The following is a 20302-nucleotide window of genomic DNA, read 5'->3' on the forward strand; positions in this document are numbered from 1 at the left end:
CCCTCCGCTCAATCAGTCGACTTTTAATCCCCTCACCCCTTAACTCTCATTCCCCGTCTCTAATTCCAACGAAACAAACACGCTGTTAGGGTACGAAAACCATCCCTTAAAACTATGGATGGATTAGTAGAGAAAATAGGAGCATCACCGGTTCCCGAGCACCTGCAAAATGCTCACTGGAACCAAAGGACAACGTAAGGACAACGGGGTAACAAATAAAATGGTTCCAGCACTAACAGTCATGCAATTAGCCTGTTCATTTTCCCTCTAACATGCCCAACGGGCAAACCCATCAGTGCCTGAGTTTAGGTTAACAACAACAACAACAACAACAACAACAACAACATGGGGTATGCCCATAACTGGACGCAACAATGCATCTTCTACCGGACCAAAACCAAAAGGTTCAACCTAGAATTCCCAAAGTGACTTCCTTCAACAACTACAAACAAACGCCTCCCACGACACTGTCAACACCTGTGACCGATCGTCCCAACTGTTCAACCGAAACTAAAAAAGCCAACACCAAAGCCACTACACCTGCGCATCATCATCATCATCATCATCATCATTATCATCTCTGGACCTAGTTGTTTCAGATGCCGCCGCCTCCCGGCGACTTCCCGTCGCCCCACATCGGCCCTTTCATCTTGAGGTCGCGCGCCGCCTGCTGGAACTGCTGTGCTTGCAGCGGGTGCAGTGGCTGCTGCTGCTGCTGGTGGTGCTGAGGGCGCATCGGCTGTTGCTGCTGCTGGGGCTGCTGATGGAGCTGGAGCTGTTGCAGCTGGTGCGTCGCTAGGAGAGACTGCATGGACTGGTTGCTGTGGAACATCTGCTGGCTGCCTCCGAACTGGTGTGGCGCCTGCGACATGCCGCCGTAGTTCATCAGCATCCCCCCACCGTTGCCCATCTGGCCTGTTGCCACCTTCAGCCGCTGAACCTCTGTTTTCAGGGTGTCATTTAGAGCTGCACCAGAGGAAAAAGGAAAGTTAAGAAAACAGCAATACTTTGAAATTCTCTTGTGTACGTGCATAATAGGCATTGATGAGAATAAAGGTGTAAGCAGAGAGATAAAACTGAAAGGAACTCTTTTTTTTCTTACAAAAAAATTTGATGTCCATGATATGGTTGGCGTACAGTATAGACTAGATGCACAAAGTTTTTTCTAATCATCATTGACATCGTAAAGTTCCTTTTATACAGGTACTCAGATTGCAAACAACTGACTATCTTGTAACCCACAATTGACAGATCTTCTAACCCTGCTTCTATTATATGCATCAACATGACCTGCAAAGTCTTATTACTTATGCTGTACATCAAATAAAGCCTCACATTGCAAACAACTGACTATCTTCTAACCCACAACTGACAGATCTTCTAACCCTGCTTCTATTATATGACATGACCTGCAAAGTCTTATTACTTATGCTGTACACCTAATAACGCCTAGTTTTCAAAACTAGAATCAAGCGAATTTAGGGGTTAGAAATATGTGTATTACCATCTTGTAGGTGGACTTGCTGCTCCATGTTCTGCAGACGTATCTTCAATTCACTATTCTCACTTGTTAGCCCACTGGTATCTCTCTGGCATAGGAACATAATGAGAAGAATGGTCATTAGCTATCTGAATTAAACACATGATTTATCACTACATAATAAATAGAGCATGGGCATAGAAATCAAGTATCTTCATCCCAAAAATATATATTTGGTTGATATTCATTGTTTTGATGGATGTGAATGCAGTAAATTTGACTGACGGCAAGTTGAGGGCAAATCCAGTTGCTAGAAGGCAGAAAGACCATGTTGTAGCCTTAACAGTTATAGGTTTGACCAGAAGGAACTTCAATGCATTCAAATATCAACTAGCCAAACTACTGTACGTTGGCACACATTCCACACATGGTTTGCACTGCTTTTATCATCCATTTAGAATATGATATACAGTATAAAAAAGTCTACCTTTCTGCACACAGAAAATGCATGTAGTACTTGCATGGACATTCTAAAGATACATGGATGAAACCCCGTAATACCAACAGCCAAAAACTGCACCACGAATGGGCAGCACTAGCTCTCTTTCTCAGATCACAATGCATGGTATTTCTTCCTGTTCATGTAATAGTTGCTACTTTCCTTGGTACACCGCATTTTCTTTTCCTTTCTATAAACTTCTATAGTACAACCATGATGATTTATGTTACGTTTTAGAACTTGGCAATGACTAGTAGCCGGTCAATCCAAGTTCGGGAAATGCCTAAAGATCTTCTGACATCCAATGTTCTTATCTACCAGAAAGGCTTATGATTATGAAAAAAAAACTTGCATGTTGACTCAACTTAAGCTTCTCGACTGGGAAACCAGAAACACAAGCAGTCAACGCAAAATATTGCAAAAGTACTTTAAGAAAGGTTTAATTATCACACAGATCGTTGCCCATGGGCCACAGGTGAGAAGTGGTCAGATGCATTGGGTATTTATTGAATATTGATATTATGTTTATTATGATATTGCTTTGAAGTGTGCTCCATACCATCTCTATTTTTAGTGCGTTTATAATGGATATAGCTTGAGACCTGCCAACTAGCCCACCAACAAGTGGTGCCTCAATATTATCACTCCGTTCCAAAATGCACATGGCATAGCAAAACGACAAAATTTCGTTATTAGTTTCAAAAACAGGGAGACAAGATATTGCATCTTGTAACATACAACATGATGCTTCCGGCAGCATCATCACTATGTGGCTGTACTCAATGCCACTTGTGCTAATTATATACCAGAACTTCCATCCTTAAAATGGCTTTTCTTGAAAACATTCAATGCTATGTAAATATGACAGAAGATCTCCACGTCATCTTCAGGAAACCACCTTACACCAAAGGGTAACGGAAGGTTTTTACTTTGAAGAATTTGGATGAAATTACTCAACCAATTCCTAAGCTCCAATGATTTCAGATAGAATACATCCCTACGCGGCAGCTTAACACATATATCAATCTAACTTGAGATAATGAAGTCATGTGTGGAATTTCCTTAGCCGCATCCAAAATGATCTCATAAATGGATTAAAACTTTATAAGAAGAAAAACTCCAAAGATAATGCATACCTGTAGCAATGACAACTGGGCTGACAATGTTGTTGCTTCTGTCTGCAGGGTTTGTACCTTGCGCTCAAGTTCACCAATATAGCGCATTTTCCTTTCCTTCGATCTTGCCGCGGATTGTCTATTAGCCCAAATCCTGTCAAATCATCCGAATCACAAATCAGCATATGCTCATGTGTACCACATAAACAGATGACCTTCATCTTCAACAAAAATGCTATCTAAAGAATGTAGACATAACGGAGCTGAACATGAGGCATCTGATTCCAATCACACTTTTGTCCAACAAATGGATCTCTTTCCTTGCGCCTAACTGTCTAACCTATCTGAGACCTATCTCTTCTCAGTTCGTGCAAGCATAGCATTTCACACCCACTCATGTGAAGTAGTGTACTAAATCCTCCCATAGCTGATAATCTCACCAGTGGATGAAGCAAATACTTGATGTGAAATACCGTTGAAGACAAAAATGCAGGCATTTCACAAAAGGCTACCTGAACTCTATAGAAGATGATGGACGTTACACAATACCAGCAATTAAAGGAGAAATCGAACCTTTTTGCCCTCTTGGGGTCGACAAGAGCAAGCTCGGCCAGCTTCGCCGCGGACACCGCCTTCTTGGCCTCCACAGTGGACATCCCCTCCATCCCCGGCGCCCCCACCAGGTCCTCGGCCTTGATCGACATCGACTCGTCCATGGACTGGCTGTGCTGGTGCTTCGGCCTCATCACGTGGCCCGCCCTGGCCGCCTCGCCCCCGCCGGCAGCAGCGGCTGACGACGACTCCGCCTGGTCCGACGACGGCCCGCACGACGAGTTGAGCTTGTCCACGTCGAGGAACATGGAGAAGAGCTCCTCGTCGTTCTCGTCCGACAGCGAGGGCCCGTCGCCGCCCCCGGGCGCGCAGAGGTCGAGGTCGTCGGGGAGGCTAAGGATCTCGGAGTGCGCGCGCCGGTGGCCCGGGTTCCTGGTGGGGAAGTCCGGCATGCGGCTGATGTCGTACTCCGGCGGGGGAGTCGCAGAGCGGCGCGACGGCTGCGGCGGCAGGCCGTCGCCGCCGCCGCCGTCCGCCGAGATCCGGGACCTGTCCTTGTTCATCTTCCCGGCACCAGGGCCCCGCCGAATCTCCTCAAACGCGCCGCCTTTTTGCAAGTCCACGGAGCTAATCAAGCTTCAGCCAAGAAAACAACACACACGGCTCAGAACTAAGATTACGCTGGAAAAGAATCGGAGGAAATTCTTGGCAGAAAGAAGAGCGACCAGAGCGCGGAAATCGGGTGGAAATTCTTGCGAGGGAAAGAGGGGAGGAAGATCTAGGAGCCGGGTCGCAAGAACACGGAGCTGAGCAAGCGGAGGGAAAGGGAATGGGAGCGAGAGGCGAGGGTGGTTTGGGCTGTCTCACCTGAGATTCGAGCGGCGTTCGGCTCTCGCTGATCTATCACCCTCGCGCCTGCTGCTTATCACTTCTTGGCATCATTTGCATGAGGAGGCAGATGACATGATGATACAACTCAACACATGAAGGGGAGATTTATTTATAACAGTTTTTTATATTTACTTTTATTTTATTTTTAATGGAGAAAAAAAGAAGTGCCTAGGCTGCTTCATTCATTCCTTGTGAGGAGGGGACCAGCTATGCTAGGGCATGTGATACAAAAACATCTGTAAAGTGAGAAAAGTCTGCTTCCTCTTGTACTAGAGGTTTTTAGGAGTGTCGTCAAAAATATATTTATGATGGTTAGTTTCCTCTTTTTAGGGGAATTCCTGTGTGTCTCTGAATTCAGTAATTTAATTTGGCTCCTCTTATAGACAATGTTGGGTTGTTTGAATTGAGCATCTTCAATTTCTGGCTTACGCCACCAACAAGAAATGTTTCAGTCACCAAGGGAGATGAAGGCCGTGGAGACACATTGGACCTACGACTTACTTGTCGAGGATGAAGCATTTTTGGTCATGACTATTAGAAGCGATAATGTTAGCACGAAGGATGGTTTCGCCTCTACCATCGATACCAATGCTAGTGGATGCTTGCCATCACGGGATAGAGCGGGAGATGGTCCTTGAAGGCTAACATAAGACGGCGACCAAGTGGGCATTCCGAAGGAGGAAGATGATAGGTTGCGGTTGTGTTTTGGCGCGCATTGCTTGGGAGAAGTTGCTACTATGCAACGTGTTATCATGGAAAAAATACATGTTCACATATACTTCTCTTTGAAATCAGCGATTACTTAACTGTAATCATTATTTGTTGTCATAAGAAATTGTAATCATTATTTATCATGTACGTGATTAGAATACATTAAAGGATAACAAATTTGGATACAAGTTCTTTCTCTTTAAGGCTTCCTATATAGTGCATATGCTTTATTTATTTCTTCAAGCGGTTCGTCGACAAGACAATCCCTATGACTATGGCCAATTTAGGACGGTTTAAAAAAGGTTCCATTGAAATGACTACCGTGGAACTTGCTACCCAACAAAAAACAAGTTCATTGGTACTTCTTTATAGGAGCAATGTTGCTATTTTTAGGTAGCAAAACTTTTAGTGTTATTTAGCATCTGCATGATTGGAATACATAGGGCATTTTCAAGGGCACGTGTCAAATTTTAGCCCATCATGTGTCCACGAACAACAAAAGATTGAGCCCCATTTGTCCTCTTTAAAAATAGTGTTTCTCAATGTATCACCCAGTTGTTTGGACATGTGCATACGATCGGATGGAGAGAGAGGGGGGGGGGGTTCGGGTGGATTAGAGCTGACGTGGCGGATATGTCCGGACAACCGCATTTCTTCGCATGTTTGGGCGAGTTTGGGGAAGCCTGGACCATCCGGACTTATAGGGCGGGTCTGGGGAAGCTCATTGAGTGGTCACGACATAAAATTCGATTCATTAGTTGTTTGTCGTTAAGGCTTCCTTTAGATGCTTTAGTGTTTTTATGTTCATGAACAATATTACATTGTTGGTGAACAATGTTAAATTGTTGGTTTATTCCTACTAGCTCTTAAGATAGTTTGACAAACCAAATTGGGAGTTGGACCCAAAATCATGAGACCATCTCTCTCTCTCTCTCCCCCTGTGTGTGTTGATAACTTGATATGTGTATTTGCATCACAATTGCATACGATAAAGTGCTAGTTTACAATGCTTATCCAACTACCCTTTTAAAGGATATTCAAATATCATAGAGCTACTTTATCATTGTTCTTTGTCTTATTGGAAGGTTGTACCGAGAGGGGGGACGAAAATATTGACAGAGTCAAAAATGAAGGTTTCACGAGGGAAAACACCTTTTCAAAACAAGGAAAAGTAAAGCAAAAATACAATTGTTGTTTTGGAGGAAAATACCTCCGAAGTCACAAGATGGACTCGGGATAGCATGTAGGCCCCACACACCTTCACAATGTGCCCTATGCCCAAGACGTCACACCAGGATGTGTGGAACCCACAAGGCTCCCAACTACATATGCGTGTCATCTACCCCTTAAAAACATCATATTTTCATGGTAATCTTATGTAGCCCATGGGGCATTGAACCCTACTTTTATTCCTCAGAGGATCGATCATGCCGAATCTGTCACTTCCTATCGGGAGAATGCAAAGTCATCGTCATCACCAACACCAACGCATCATTGGGAGCACCTTCATCCATACCATCATCACCATCACTATCCATGGAACCAATGCTCATCCCCACCTACATCACAATATGAGCAATTGGTATAGACCGGTTACTAATATCTTTGACGCACTTCTATTCTTGTAGACCTTATTGGGCCTCCAAGCGCAGAGGTTTGTAGGACATCAACAAATTTCCTTCAAGTGGATGAAATAAGGTTTATCAATCTACGATAGGTGTAGGATGATTGTATTCTCCTCTCAAGTAACCCTGCAAAAAGATACAATAAGTCTCTTGTGTCCCCAACACCTAGTTAGTTGTCGTTGTATAGGTGCACTAGTTCAGCGAAGAGATTGATTTGATGATGGATAGATAATACGGAAAGCTGAAATGTTTTTGTATTTTTTGAATAATTAAAAATAGAAGGTAACAAGATGGAAACTTGACTGAAATGAGGTTTGCAATTATTGGAAACAAGGCCTAGGGCATGTAGGTTCACTAGTATCAACACTCAACATGGTAACTTCATTAAATTACATGATGTAACCTGACATAGTTCTTTTTTATTAGACCAATTCCGGATGAGATATCGTAGGTGTGCAAAGTGCAAACCACCTCAAAAGTTATCTTTCTAATCTTAGGGGTTGTTTGGTTTGTGACTAAGATTGCCAAAGGTTGGCACAACTAAGGTTAGGAAAGTTTGACCAACTTAGATGAGTGTTTGCTTCAAGCCACACCTTAGGCAAGCCACACTAGGGACCCACATGATATACACAAAAAAGTGTGGAAAGATTCCCTTAGGCTTGCCAACTTATGGCTCTCATTTTGAAGAACTAACCTTAGGCAAGTTTGGCAACATTGTATGGCAAAGTGTGGCATTGCTAGGCCTAAAACCAAACCGCCCCTTATTCTATTGAGATACACCAATGTCACCGCGGGCAGCACCAAAAATTATGCTACGACAACAACATACGATCTCTATCATTCTAATCTTTGTCAGATGGGTCATTCCAATGTCACATCGGGTGTCTCCAGGGATTATACTAGATATGCATCATGTAATCTCATCAACTCCCAAAACTCAAGAATATAACATGAACATATCATGAGAGGTACATCATACAATTCAACTAACATCAATGCCCAAGATCATAATCATGGTGGAAATTCATAAGATCAAGAAAGAGAGGTACATGACACATAGCTACTACCAAAAAATCTCAATCTTGAAGGTGGAATACTCCCGCATCACCATGGGAGCAGCAAGGATTGATGTAGAGATTGAAGATGAAGGTTCTCTACTCCCGGCAGAGTGGCTGATTAGGGCTAAAAACAAAGATCGCCTCGAAAGAGGGAGTGGTGGCAGTGTGAAAAAGCCTTCAAAAAATTAGGGGTGACTTTAGAGGTATATATAAGCCATCGGGCACCAGGGGTCGATGAGAGGTGCCCAGGGGCCACAGACCCCCTCCTCTAGGCGCCCTAGGGTTGAGGACGCCTCCACAGGGCGCCTACGGTCCCTGGGCCTCTACTGGTGTTGGGCCTTGGTCCCCTGGTCTTCTTTCAGCATTAAAATTGCCTCCAAATTTCTTGTAATTGTTTCATGGACTTTTGGTATGGTGATTTCCTGAAATTCCAAAAACACAAAAAACAGGAACTGCGTTGGGCACTGAATTAATAGGTTAGTACCTCAAAAAGCTTAAAATGTTGCATGATTAAAGGATAATATGCATGAAACATACAAAATTTATAGATACACTAGGGACGTATCAGTTACCATGATCTCTTTCTAGTTTTAATTGCTTCTTAGTAGTTGATGCTTTATGTTTTATTACGGGAAGATTTATACGTTCAGATTGTCATGTGTATTCATCTCCCAATACCCGTGTTCATTATGATGTCTTGTGAGTAGCTCCATCACATTCTTGATTACATGGGATAAAGCCCGTTGTTAAGAGGCATATGAATTTGCAATTTATACGTCTCCAACGTATCTATAATTTATGAAGTATTTATGCCATATTTACAACAATTTTATTTTTTTTGGTATGATTTGAATGGAACTAACCCGGACTGGCGCTGTTTTCAGCAGAACTACCACGGTGTTGTTTTTTGTGCAGAAATAAAAGTTCTCAAAATTGGACAAAACTTTTTGGAGATTTTGTATGGAACAAACGAAGAATAATGAAGCAAAGAACCACTGGAGGGCCCCCTACTGCCCACTAGGCACCAGGGCGCGCCACCCCCCTCTGTCACGCCCTGGTGGGTAGTGGGCCCCTCGTGGCCCATCTCAGCATGTGATCGACGCCAAAAAATCCTATAAATACAGAAATCCCCAGAAATAACCCTAGATCAAAAGTTGCGCCACCGCAACCATCTGTAGACACGAAAAAACAATATGGACCCTGTTCCGGCACCCTGCCGAAGGGGGAAATCATCACCGGAGGCCATCTTCATCATCCCGGCGGCCACCATGATGAGGAGGGAGTAGTCCACCCTCGGGGCTGAGGGTTTGTACTAGTAGCTCTGTGTTTGATCTCTTTCTCTCTCTCGTGTTCTTGATTTGGCACGATCATAGTTGGATCATATGGTGCTTTCCCCTCTCTATATTTTTGTGATGAATTGAGTTTTACCTTTGAGATTTCATTATTATCGGATTGAATACTTTTATGGATTTGAGAGCACTTGATGTATGTCTTGGCACTCAACTTGCGGATTCCCGAGGTGACATTGGGGTAACCTATGCACAGGGGTTGATGCATGTTTTCGTCCTTGTTTCTTTGGTAGAAATCTTGGGGCACTCTTTAAAGTTCTTTGTATTGGATTAAGTATTATGAATCTGAAATTGTTTGATGCATATTGTATAATAAACTCATGGATACTCGTGGTGACATTCGAGTATCTAGGTGACATTAGAGTTGGTTGATGTGTATCATATGGTGTTATTTTAGTACGAACTCTTGGGCTATTTGTGGCACTTGTATGAATAGCTCTATAGATCGATCAGAAAGGATAACTTTGAGGTGGTTTCGTACCCTACAAACAATTTCTTCTTATGTCTCCGCTAGATAAGAACTTAGAGCTATGGTTAAACTTTGTCTTAATTATTCTCATTAGTTGCGGATGCTTGCTAAGGGTATAGTCATAAGTATATGTAGGTCAATGATTTTGCGGCACATAACCTTAGGCTCTATCCACATGACTGATACGCCTCAGATGTATCTACGCCCCCGTTCCTTTTCTCTTTGTGTTTAACTTTTTCCTGGTTTCTCTAATTAGTCTGCGCTCTCCCCCTCTTATCCACTGGTTTCCAAGTTTGCCCTATCCCCTGCCTCCGCCGCACTAATTGTGTTGGTCGTAGGAAAGGCGTGCATGCATGTAGGGATGGGCCATGCAAATCTTGCATGCAGGGGGTGCATGTATCATATTTAAATGTTGGGAGGGGGACAAGGAGAGAAAAGCAAATCAAAAGCTGCTACAATTTATAGCTAGGAAATGCAGTTCAAGCACACTATGAGGTAAAATTGTCAAGATTTTTTAGATCTTAGTTGTCCTTGGTATGCGGGGTTGAAGTTACACGAAGAGAAAAATAACCAGAGGGAGTATTTTTTATATGTTCATTCATGCTACTTTCACACCATTATTGCACCACTTTGGCACAATTTATATTGATTTATTGGACTGTCCTACTAATTCAGTGCCCAGTACCAGTTGTTTTTTTCTGCCTATTTTTGGAATTTACATAAAAATCCTTTCTGGGACAAAAAATCAAAAAGTTCATGAAGATTCAAGTCAGGACAGATCCATGGGCACAAGAGTCAACAGAGGAGACCTTGTGGGCCCCATGTGATAGGTTGATAATCCTAATGTATAGGGGGTCAATTGCAGATATTTTTGATAAGTGGAGTGCAAACCCAACGAGGAAGGGAAGGAATTGGCTGATGAAAATAGCACGGAATCGCTGCAAAGACTGTTTGGTTGTTTGTTTGATCAAGAGAGAAATTGCAGGAATTTAATTTGCAGCAAAAGTATAACGGTGTAGCAAGTGGCTAAATCCTTAATTGTGCCAAGGACAAACTGGTTGTATTACTTATATGGATCAAATCATTCTCGAGGATGGCGGGAATTTTCACCTAGCTGCTTTCACCTAGTACCATTGATTTTAACTTTCAGTGCTTTGATAACTGTTGTGTAGTGGACCCTAAACTTATGTACAATTCCTACTTGAACAAAATACATTCTTATGGTTATACTCTCCCTGCAAGCATCCTAAAAATTCAAGAGAATAATAAAGATAATATCTAACAGTAATATTAAACTTTAGTGGTCCCAAATTACTCCTCATGCAATAATTCACAAACTCAACGATAATATCTTTCACTCCAGCCAACCATCCTAAGCAAACCTATCACACAATGCTCTACTCTCTAAGGCCATAAAGGTGAAAGAATATGTTGTCGGTGTTCACACATCACCACTAGATACTTAAAACACAACATAATATCAAAAAGTTGAACTTTACTCAGTTTCACATGGTTACTAATTAACAACACTGTTTCTCCTTAGTCCTTAAGAACGTAACGAATACTCACAAGACATCATATGAATCGTGATTACCAGGTCCACCTGGACCTCTAATGTTCCAAAACAAACCTACCGTTGGATTTCCCTTTTAGGTATGTGATCATAAAAGCATGGTTATTTTTGTTTTCCATAGAGTCCACTTTTTTACCAGTATGATCAATATTTCCTCTATCAATCTTAGGATTATAATTAGCCCCCCCCCATTATAACCAGATGCACAAACCACAAATAGTTTCCAAACAAAGATTGTCCTTAGTTTTAAACACAACTATCAAACATCATTGTTTGGCAAAGAAACCAATAACTTCAAACATGTTAGGCTTAAAGGTGTTCTAAGATACCCCTAGCAGTATTAGCAACAAGTAAGTAGGACCATGTAAAAGAGAAAGCACCAGCAGGCCATTTTAACATGAATCTGGGGTAATATCTTTCCTGGTTTCTTGCGGACGAACAAAGTGAGGGCTCATTCAGTCTGCAGGATCTCCAAATAAGAGGAATAGGAAATTCAAAGGATTATGATGCCCCAAATACTCAAGTCCTCAAAAAATTTCCATGAGGTCTCACATAATGACAAGAATCGTAAGGAATCATGTCAACATGGACACAATCCAACGAAATTGACACTACTGCAGGATGCTGCTAACGCGACACTACGATCAGAGGCCCTTCGACGAAACTGTATGCGATGCAATAATCGCAAACGGTGGTGTAAAAAACCGTCAAAAAAGGTGCAAAACGTTTGCGATGGCGGATGCATCAAACACGGTTCAGATTTTAATTGCGTGTGCGATGCAGGGCATACGGTTCAGTTCAATTAACGGTTTGCGATGAGGAGGAACAAAAGAAACGGGCAGCCAGATGAAGGTGTGTGCGATATACAGCATACGGTTTACTCGGATGAACTGTTTATGATTAGGCAACACAAAAGAAATAGTCAGCCAGATCAAGGTGTGTGCGATATACGGCATGCGGTTCACTCGGATGAACTGTTTGCTTTGAGCCAAGAGAACATAAACGGTTCAATATAACAAGATGTGTGTGATACGCGGCAAATAGGTCTGTGATCGAAAATGTGTGGGAAGACCTATAACAACACAGACGATTCCTGTTAACAAGTCATGTGTGTTGTGAGCAAACGATTGCTGGTATACAATTGTGAGTGATTAATGAAAACATCACCAACGGGTTCCATTGTTTAGTCCATGTGCGATGTGATTTTCTTTGTCCGCACAACATCTACGCCCTGTCTACAGAGCATCAACATATATACTTAAAAAGACAGCATTGCATAACCAAATTAAGCATACAATTACACAAGTGACTACACACATAACATTTCCACACACCAAAGTAAGCAATTACATGCATACTAAAATAGGAGAAACGAGGATCTAATCATCTACTTATTGTTGCGACGACGCTTGCCATTGCTCTGCTTCCGGCTGGATCCCTGACCGTTTTGGGGAAGGAGGCACTTCCTCATGTCAATGATATGCATGTACATGTCGTAGCTCGAGTACGCCTCCTTGGCCGCGTACACGACATGAGCTTTGTCGAGTATCTCCATCCAGGCCGAGTGCCAGGCACGCTTGTCCTTGTTGCAGGAATCCTTCATGTCTCTGTAGTAGGGGTAGATGATGGCCTCGACGAGGTGAACCAGTGAGTCATCTCATGCTCCTTGCTCCCCCAGATCTTGTATTGGCCCTGGATGTCGACAAGATTCTGGCCGGCGATGCCCGAATTCTCGAGCGCCTTTACATCGTTGGTGATGTCCATCGTAGCGAACATGTAGTGGGGGCTGTTGTCAAACCTGGCGAAATGCTCGCAAGGCCTTGTGGCTAGGCAGTAGTGGTAGACGAGGACGTGGTGGCGCACGCACATCTGGGAGACGACGACCTTGGGACGAGACCCGACATGAGTGCGGGTGTACTCAAGGTCGAACCCGACCACCTTGTACTTCTCCTCGGCAAGCAACAGCTCCATGGTGTGGATGGAGTGCTCCACCCAGCCCGGGTCGTTGGTGTACACCACCGAGAGGTCCGTGAACCTTCTGTGGGTGTCCACCACAGCATGCATGGTGAACTGCTGCTCGTCGTCGGTAGCCGCTCGGAGCGCCATTGGAGCCGCGCAGGATACCCTCTAAGAATTTCTCGTGTGGGTGTGCTTCTTGCAATGGTGGGGCACGATCGAAAGGTTGAAGAGACACAAGGGTTAAATGGTCGCTGTAATAAATGGGGGCCGGCTAGCCTGTAATCGTCACGTCTTGTCACGGCGTTCATAGCGGAGGATTCCAGTGCACGCTTGACAATACCGCACCGCACGCATTTTGTTTGACCACGCGTGGGCTCGAAGAGGCGCCAAATGTATCGTCGGTGAGCCTGTTCCTGCGCTATCGCACAGTTTACCGCGCTAGCTTCTCGCCTGGCTAGTTTGGCCACGCCTCGGCTAGAAGAGGGACAAATCATGGGCGTTTATTGGCAAAAAGATCTGTAAAAACAAAGTGTGTGGAATGACTTCGGTCATAATTTTACCCGTGGGTGATGAGGTCAAAGTTACACAGAAGGGTGATGGACACTCGAGTGCGATAATTAATTCTGCGCTCTACATGGCACGCGGTTGAAGAAACCAATGGTGTGCAATAATGTCGAAGATTGCAGTCGAGTTAGCTATACAGATCGTGTGCTGTGAGACCGACAAGGTAAATAGATTTGAGAATGGTTAATAAAATCTAAGACCATTGCATATTAAGGTCAAAATAGTGCTACCAATACACGAGTCTCATACGATGCCATTTCAACGATTGTACCACAAAAGCTCGAAATATTACAAGGTTCAAATTCCAGAGTTATATGGCTCAAATTCGAAGATTACAAGGTTCAAACTGATGTTAGAAATGAAATTCAGCTCATCAGCTGCAAATGCTCGCGCTGATCCGCTGAACATGGATATCAGAGAGGTTCAAACTAATATTACCACTTCTAAGTCTGGTTTCGAAACCTCATAATTTTTGAAAAGGGGTCAGCCACTGAGAAGTCATGTATGGGGTTGACAACGATGACTTCCAATTACTCTGTCATCTGAAGTTCCAAAATAAAATTCAGCATTTTCGGAGCCTATTCCGGCGCTGATCAAAAAACCATTCATTTTTGCAAAATAAATGTAGGGCAAACCTCATTACCTTCAGCACCTTTGCTCTCAAAACAAAAAACCTGGTGAATATATCTCCGGTAAGGTCCCTCAGTAGGAGTTCAAAGTAATTTTTGAGAGATGCAGATCTAGGCATTCGACGTGATTGTTATATTGTATCACATTATCCACCACTAGGCCTAATCTTATATGCAAAAGAAGAAAACGTGTTAGTGCCTACATGCAGTTTTGAACACTACTACAGGCCTATTTGGTTTGCAGGATTTGCAAAATGCACTAACATGCCATCTTTGATCTGACATGATTAATATGGGCATTTGATTACATTCTAGAAAAAGGTAGCCTTCTTCACAAGAGATTGGAGTGGATGAAAAGTTCCCTAAGAAAATTAGTATAGATGAATCCAAAGGAGAAATGCTTATGGATTGTAACCATATGGATCAAGCAACCAATATGGGGGGACATGTATGTACTGAAATCCTCCAAAAGAATCCTTCAGAAATCGCAGTACATTGTCATTGTAAACTTGGAAAAAGGTGTCACAAATTGAACTCCCTTATGGTTAACATTTAACAGGAAAGGAACATCACCTCGATATATAGCTTCTCCAGGCACGGAAAGCATCTCAGGAAACTGACAACTTGCTCCAGGTTGGGGCCGATAGATCTAGTGCCAAGACCTTCACTGTGCGCAGTTTCGGGGTCAAGCTTGTCGGAATCATTTTTTGGATGACAGACAAACAAACATCTTCAGAATGAGAAAAATAATGTTAATTTGTAGAAGGAGAGGTAGAAGGCGGCTGTTGTACCTGAACGGGTGTGGATCCAATAACAAGTTCGGAGTATTTGTCAGACGAGTAGCCCACCACTATCAATTTTGGCGCAGAAATGACATTGATTCTTGTTGGACCTTCTTGATCAACTACAAGTAATCTCTCAAGTGCAAGTGTGTCCTCAATGACAATACCGTGGTACACATCTTTTGATGTCTTCCTGCCGCACCAGCAACACACATAAATAGTCCGGAGAGTCATGGAGGTGATGTGGAAGCTACTCAACCCATTGATCACCTGAAGACGAAGGTACTCGAGTGCAGTACAGCCACGGAGCAGGCGCTCCATGTCACCGTTTGGGAGGCAGACGTCGACGAGCTCGAGGTGCTTCAGTCGTGGTAGAATAAGAGCGGGCGCGTCACTAAAGGGAGGGGGATGGCAGTTCCTGAACTTGGCGACGCGCAGCGTGGGCGCGAGGCGGAGCGCGGACGTTGGCAGCGAGCGCATATGCCCATCATCAAAAGTGAGCTCCTCGAGCTGATCTAGGGCGGGGGATCGGAACCAGTCGTCAAGCTTGGCTCGGTCCTTGCCGTTGGAACGGAACTTGCCCATTCTAAGGCATCTGGTTGGGCCGAGGTGACTGCCGAGGATCTTGGAGAACGCATCCAAGCTTTTGCTATAGCCATGGCAGAGCTCGTGAGTGTCGATGAGGTCGATAGGGGTGGAGTTCCATAGGGGGCGCCACCACCGGGAAAGAACGGTTGTCCGTGCCCCATATTTGATTGGGAGGGGGGAGATGATGACTGTCAAGATATCATCGGGGAGGTTGCTGATGAAGTCTAGGCCTGCCGGAGTCGCTTGCGGTTCTTGCTTGCCCCGCCTCCGCTTGTTGGCAGCCCCGTTCTCCACCTCCGGAGTCTCCTTGTCAGCAGCGCTTTCTGATACAAGTGGGAGTGCAGGGAATATTTAGTTAAAACAGGGCAATAGAAAAGTGTATTGGTAACTAGAAGTTATTAGGTAGGAATATAGTAAGAAAATGGAATAACAATTGGTTGTTTAAATACTACACAATTCATTTTATATTGCTGGGTAAGTCAACATGCAGATACTTGAAAAGAAAACTTACTTCGAACAAAGTCTGGACGGATGATATTGTCGGGGAAGTTAGCATATATCTCATGACCAGGCCCTTTTATGTGCAGTGCAATTATAGTGCCAGCTTTCAGTACATAAAACTTAGAAATTTCTTTCCAAAGTCCAGTGCCAAAATAGGAGTCACCACGTTCATCAAGTGTTATAGTAGCAACGATTGTAAATCCATGGTTTGTGTTTAGTATGACATCCGTGCAGTCTTCATTTATGTAAAGGGAAAGATTCTGCATTACAGATTCTGTTGCATAGCAAGGGACGCGCTGCAGAAAATGGTAGGATTGTTAAAGAAAATATGGTAACATGCAAATATGGGCCCAAATTGAAATAACTATACAACAGTTGAAATCGAAGGACAAAAATCTATAATTAAATAGATAGGGTAAACATGATGTCATGGAAATATGAGAGTAATCAAAAGAACAATACATCATTAATTTGCCTAATATAGAAAGAAGAGGGGGGGGGAATCCCCTTTGACGTATATGGTGCATGTGGCACCTTTTATCCAAATGTAGCAATATTTAGAATATATTCAGGAAAGCAAGCCATGCCAACCGATTTAGGGTGAGATTGAACATACCGCGCGCATCCTCAAGTCATCTGGTACGGTGAGATGGAATGTCTGGCGGAGGCCGCAAAGTCCTGATGTGTCTCCGCACTGTACACTCTATGAATGGAAGAAAACCCTCAAATCAGCTCGAATAAAAATGAATTCACGGTCATTTGGCTGGGTGATTAAAGGAGGCACATGAACTGGGATAACAGAGGAGATAATATCTCATTAAATTAGTTACCTTATTGTCCATGAGAAAGAACCCTCTGTACGACAGATTCCCCAACTGAGAGGAGTTGGGTCGACCGCGAGCAGTGTCGAGAAACTCGATGGCGATAGGCGGCGGCAAGCGGAAGTGACGAAATGCGGTGGGCTTTGCCGGCAGCCTGGCGGCGGCGGCAGGCGTCGAGCTAAGTGGTTACCGCCGCGATAGGCGGTGCCATGCATAGACGCGGAGGAGCTTGTGCAGGTGTGAATGGGGACCGGAGGGGGTGGCGGGCGGGGTGAGGGTTTTCTTTTTTCTTTTTTGAATTGGGTGGTGAGGGTTTTCTGTCCCACAAAGAATTTTGGAGGCGAAAGTTTGCTAGAGCCAACCGTGTGTGATTGACGCAACAGGCAAAATGAAATTCATTGCACACGGTGCCAATTTTGGGAACCGTGTGTGATTGATGTACTACCTCCTCCTGGTTTATTGGTCCCCTTTGTAATTTTTACCAAATTTTGACCAAATATTTAACTAAGAAATGTTTATGCATGTCACCAAAAATTATATCATTGAACACTATGCTCAAATACCCATCCAACGATATAATTTTTGCTGACCTGCACTAACATTTTGTCAGTTAAACCTTTGGTCAAAATTTAACACAAATTACAAAGGGGACCAATAAACCAAGATGGAGGTAGATTCCATCAACCGAACTGATTACATCCATATCCCACGGTTAGACATAAGTAAACATATATTAAACATACTCAGATATAGATAATAAGCATACACGTACACAAGCATAATTCAACCATAAGTATATAGTTCAACCGTCATTAAGCATACTCAAGCGTACATAATTCGATCCCACATCTCATCTCACATGACGGCACGATCCTGAAGCTTCTCCAGGTACTCGGCGTACACTCCGTGTGCCATCCTGCGAGAATACTTCTGCTTGAAGGAGCAAACGGCCCGTCCTCTTGCATGCGCCAAACACTTAGATATGTGCCATGAAGCTTGTGGTTGCAAAATGGACAACGATAGCCACGGTTCCAGGTCCTAATACGCCTGTTATGCTTTCCTGCATAAAGCTCCCTCAGGAATTGCCTCTTGTACCTCCTCTGGCCATCTTCATCCTCGTTGTCCACATCGTCAGACAGCACCTATACAAATAGTAAAACAAATTTGGCATCAAATCAATGTTTACATGCCTTGAAGTAGGATTAGGAATTTATGGCTATTTATTTATACATATCCAGAGATTATGGTTTGATTTTTAAGCACAGTCGTCTATGTACAGATCAATCTTGAAGAAAATAATTGAACAAACATATGTAGATCATTCAAAATCAATTGTCAAGTCCTGGTTAGGAATTATTAGCACGAACACTAACCCTAGTCGGATTACTAGCAGAAATCATTTGCACAGATGAAACAACTAATCACTTGTACCATTCAAACAATCAATACACTACACGGATCTACTTACTCAGATTTCATGGATTGGGAGAACATAACCATAGGATTTCTATTCCAAAAAGGGGGAGTCAGGAGTAACCAGAGAAACCCTAGGATCTATTTGACACATAAATGGGTATAGATGACTAACCAGTTGTCCGTCGTCGTCGGAGCCGTCGCCGGAGTGGTCATCGGAGTCGTCGCCGGGGTCGTCACCAGAGTCGGTGTGGAACTCCGCCTTCGGCTGTGGAAGCTCGACGCCGTCGACAACGTCAGGGTGCAGCAATAACTCACCGCCGGTGACGGCAACCTTTGTCTCCATCTCCACGCCGTGCTCCGGTGCTTCAGCAGCCCCGGCGTCGCCACTCCCTCCGATGGGGCGCTTCGGCGGCATCCTCATACACTGACGGCTTTGAGGACCGAGAGCGGCGTCGAGGATGCAAGCGCAGAGAGAGGATTGTGTGTGCGGCGAGGATGGGGGCGGCCGCTTGGGCGCACCATTAATATGGAGTAGTGGGAGAGAGGGGGCGGCGGTCAAACCGCTGGCTGGCCTCCCGGTGAGCCTGCGCACCGGACTGCTGGCATGCCTACCGTCGTTTCACACAGCTACTCGCACGCCTCCCGATGACACTGCGCAGCGAGCACGCCTCCGTCAATTCAAACACCTGCATGCACGCCTCCCGATCTGCCTGCGCGGTGGACTGCTCGCATGCGTCCCGTCAACTCACGCTTGCTCGCACGGCACACGGGTCGCGTGGTGGCACATATATTGTTTTTTATTTGGATGATTAATGCTGCCGCTTTATTGCTTAAACGAAGCATGGCACGTATCCATTGTTCGTCTAACACTCATGGTTCGAATAAATAATCCGTTTGGGATATTGGTTCCCAATTATTAATAATCTCCCGTTTGTAATTAGATAAAGATTACATCAAAACTGGTCTCAAATTTGACATAAATAAAGTACAATGCCACTTTGTATTGGTTTCCATATGACAACACGATAAGTTTCATGAACTTCAAATAAGTTTTGGATGTACTACAATTTAAAAATCAAGATTCTCAATGTTTGAAATTTCTTGCACCGGGAGTAAAACATGCACCCAGTGAGACACATGTGTTTTTGCAATCCATTTAGGTGCACTGTCACGTGTGCATGTAGCTCAAATTTGATTTTTGCACATTATACCCGTAGAAAATCGATCAATTAATGTACTAAAATGTCTTAATGATCTCTGTGTTTTTTGAAATTAAAACATCCCTCCTTTGGTAACATATGTTCACCGCGGGATAATTTAACATGCATCGTAGTTGCGGTGGATTCACGGTGTGTGTATGGGTGTGTCCATCTGGGGGGTGGCGATTGGCTCGCAGTACACTACAAGTTGTGAGCCACCGTGTGGGTTGGCCGTTTTCTTAGGCAGGTGCCACATCAGAGTCGTGAATTCGTTATTTAAAACATTACATAACCCTTTCATACATACATGTTTTGGCCACATGCAGTCGATGGTTGTCCTACACGACACTCGATACTCGCGTGTGACGCTTTCTGTGGGCCCGCGAGGTCGTCGTCCATCACTTTGACGAACAGCCGTTAGTGAGGTTAATTTGACCAGCAAGGTAGAATCTTTTTTGTTTGTGTTATGATGGTATATAGTACGCGTCGAAGAGGTGGGAGGGGACTAGCATATATACTAT

General features: G+C 43.9%; 1 protein-coding gene across 2 annotated transcripts; it reads right to left on the reverse strand.

Moving 5' to 3' along the window:
- Window positions 1–238: 238 nt before the first annotated feature.
- LOC123122191 (transcription factor RF2a) lies at window positions 239–4693 on the reverse strand. Of its 2 annotated transcripts, none has more exons than XM_044542335.1 (5): window positions 4514–4693; window positions 3668–4282; window positions 3116–3248; window positions 1505–1589; window positions 239–966 (listed from the first exon to the last, which is right to left on the reverse strand). In XM_044542335.1, exons 2-5 carry the CDS (start codon window positions 4207–4209, stop codon window positions 596–598), a joined length of 1131 nt encoding a protein of 376 aa, XP_044398270.1. In that variant the 5' UTR covers window positions 4210–4282; window positions 4514–4693; the 3' UTR covers window positions 239–595. The 2 variants fall into 2 exon arrangements, with proteins under 2 accessions (XP_044398270.1, XP_044398271.1); XM_044542336.1 differs by having other exon boundaries at window positions 4372–4523.
- Window positions 4694–20302: the final 15609 nt, after the last annotated feature.

Source organism: Triticum aestivum, chromosome 5D (assembly GCF_018294505.1).
Source record: "Triticum aestivum cultivar Chinese Spring chromosome 5D, IWGSC CS RefSeq v2.1, whole genome shotgun sequence".
Taxonomy (NCBI): Eukaryota; Viridiplantae; Streptophyta; class Magnoliopsida; order Poales; family Poaceae; genus Triticum; species Triticum aestivum.

Coding starts and splice junctions, on each gene's coding strand:
- LOC123122191 (XM_044542335.1), bottom strand. CDS start 4,209: ATGAACAAGGACAGGTCCCGGATCTCGGCGGACGGCGGCGGCGGCGAC. Junction 1,590..3,115: donor CCCAGTTGTCATTGCTACAG/GTATGCATTATC, acceptor TTCCTATGCCAG/AGAGATACCAGTGGGCTAAC. Junction 967..1,504: donor GCAAGTCCACCTACAAGATG/GTAATACACATA, acceptor CCTCTGGTGCAG/CTCTAAATGACACCCTGAAA.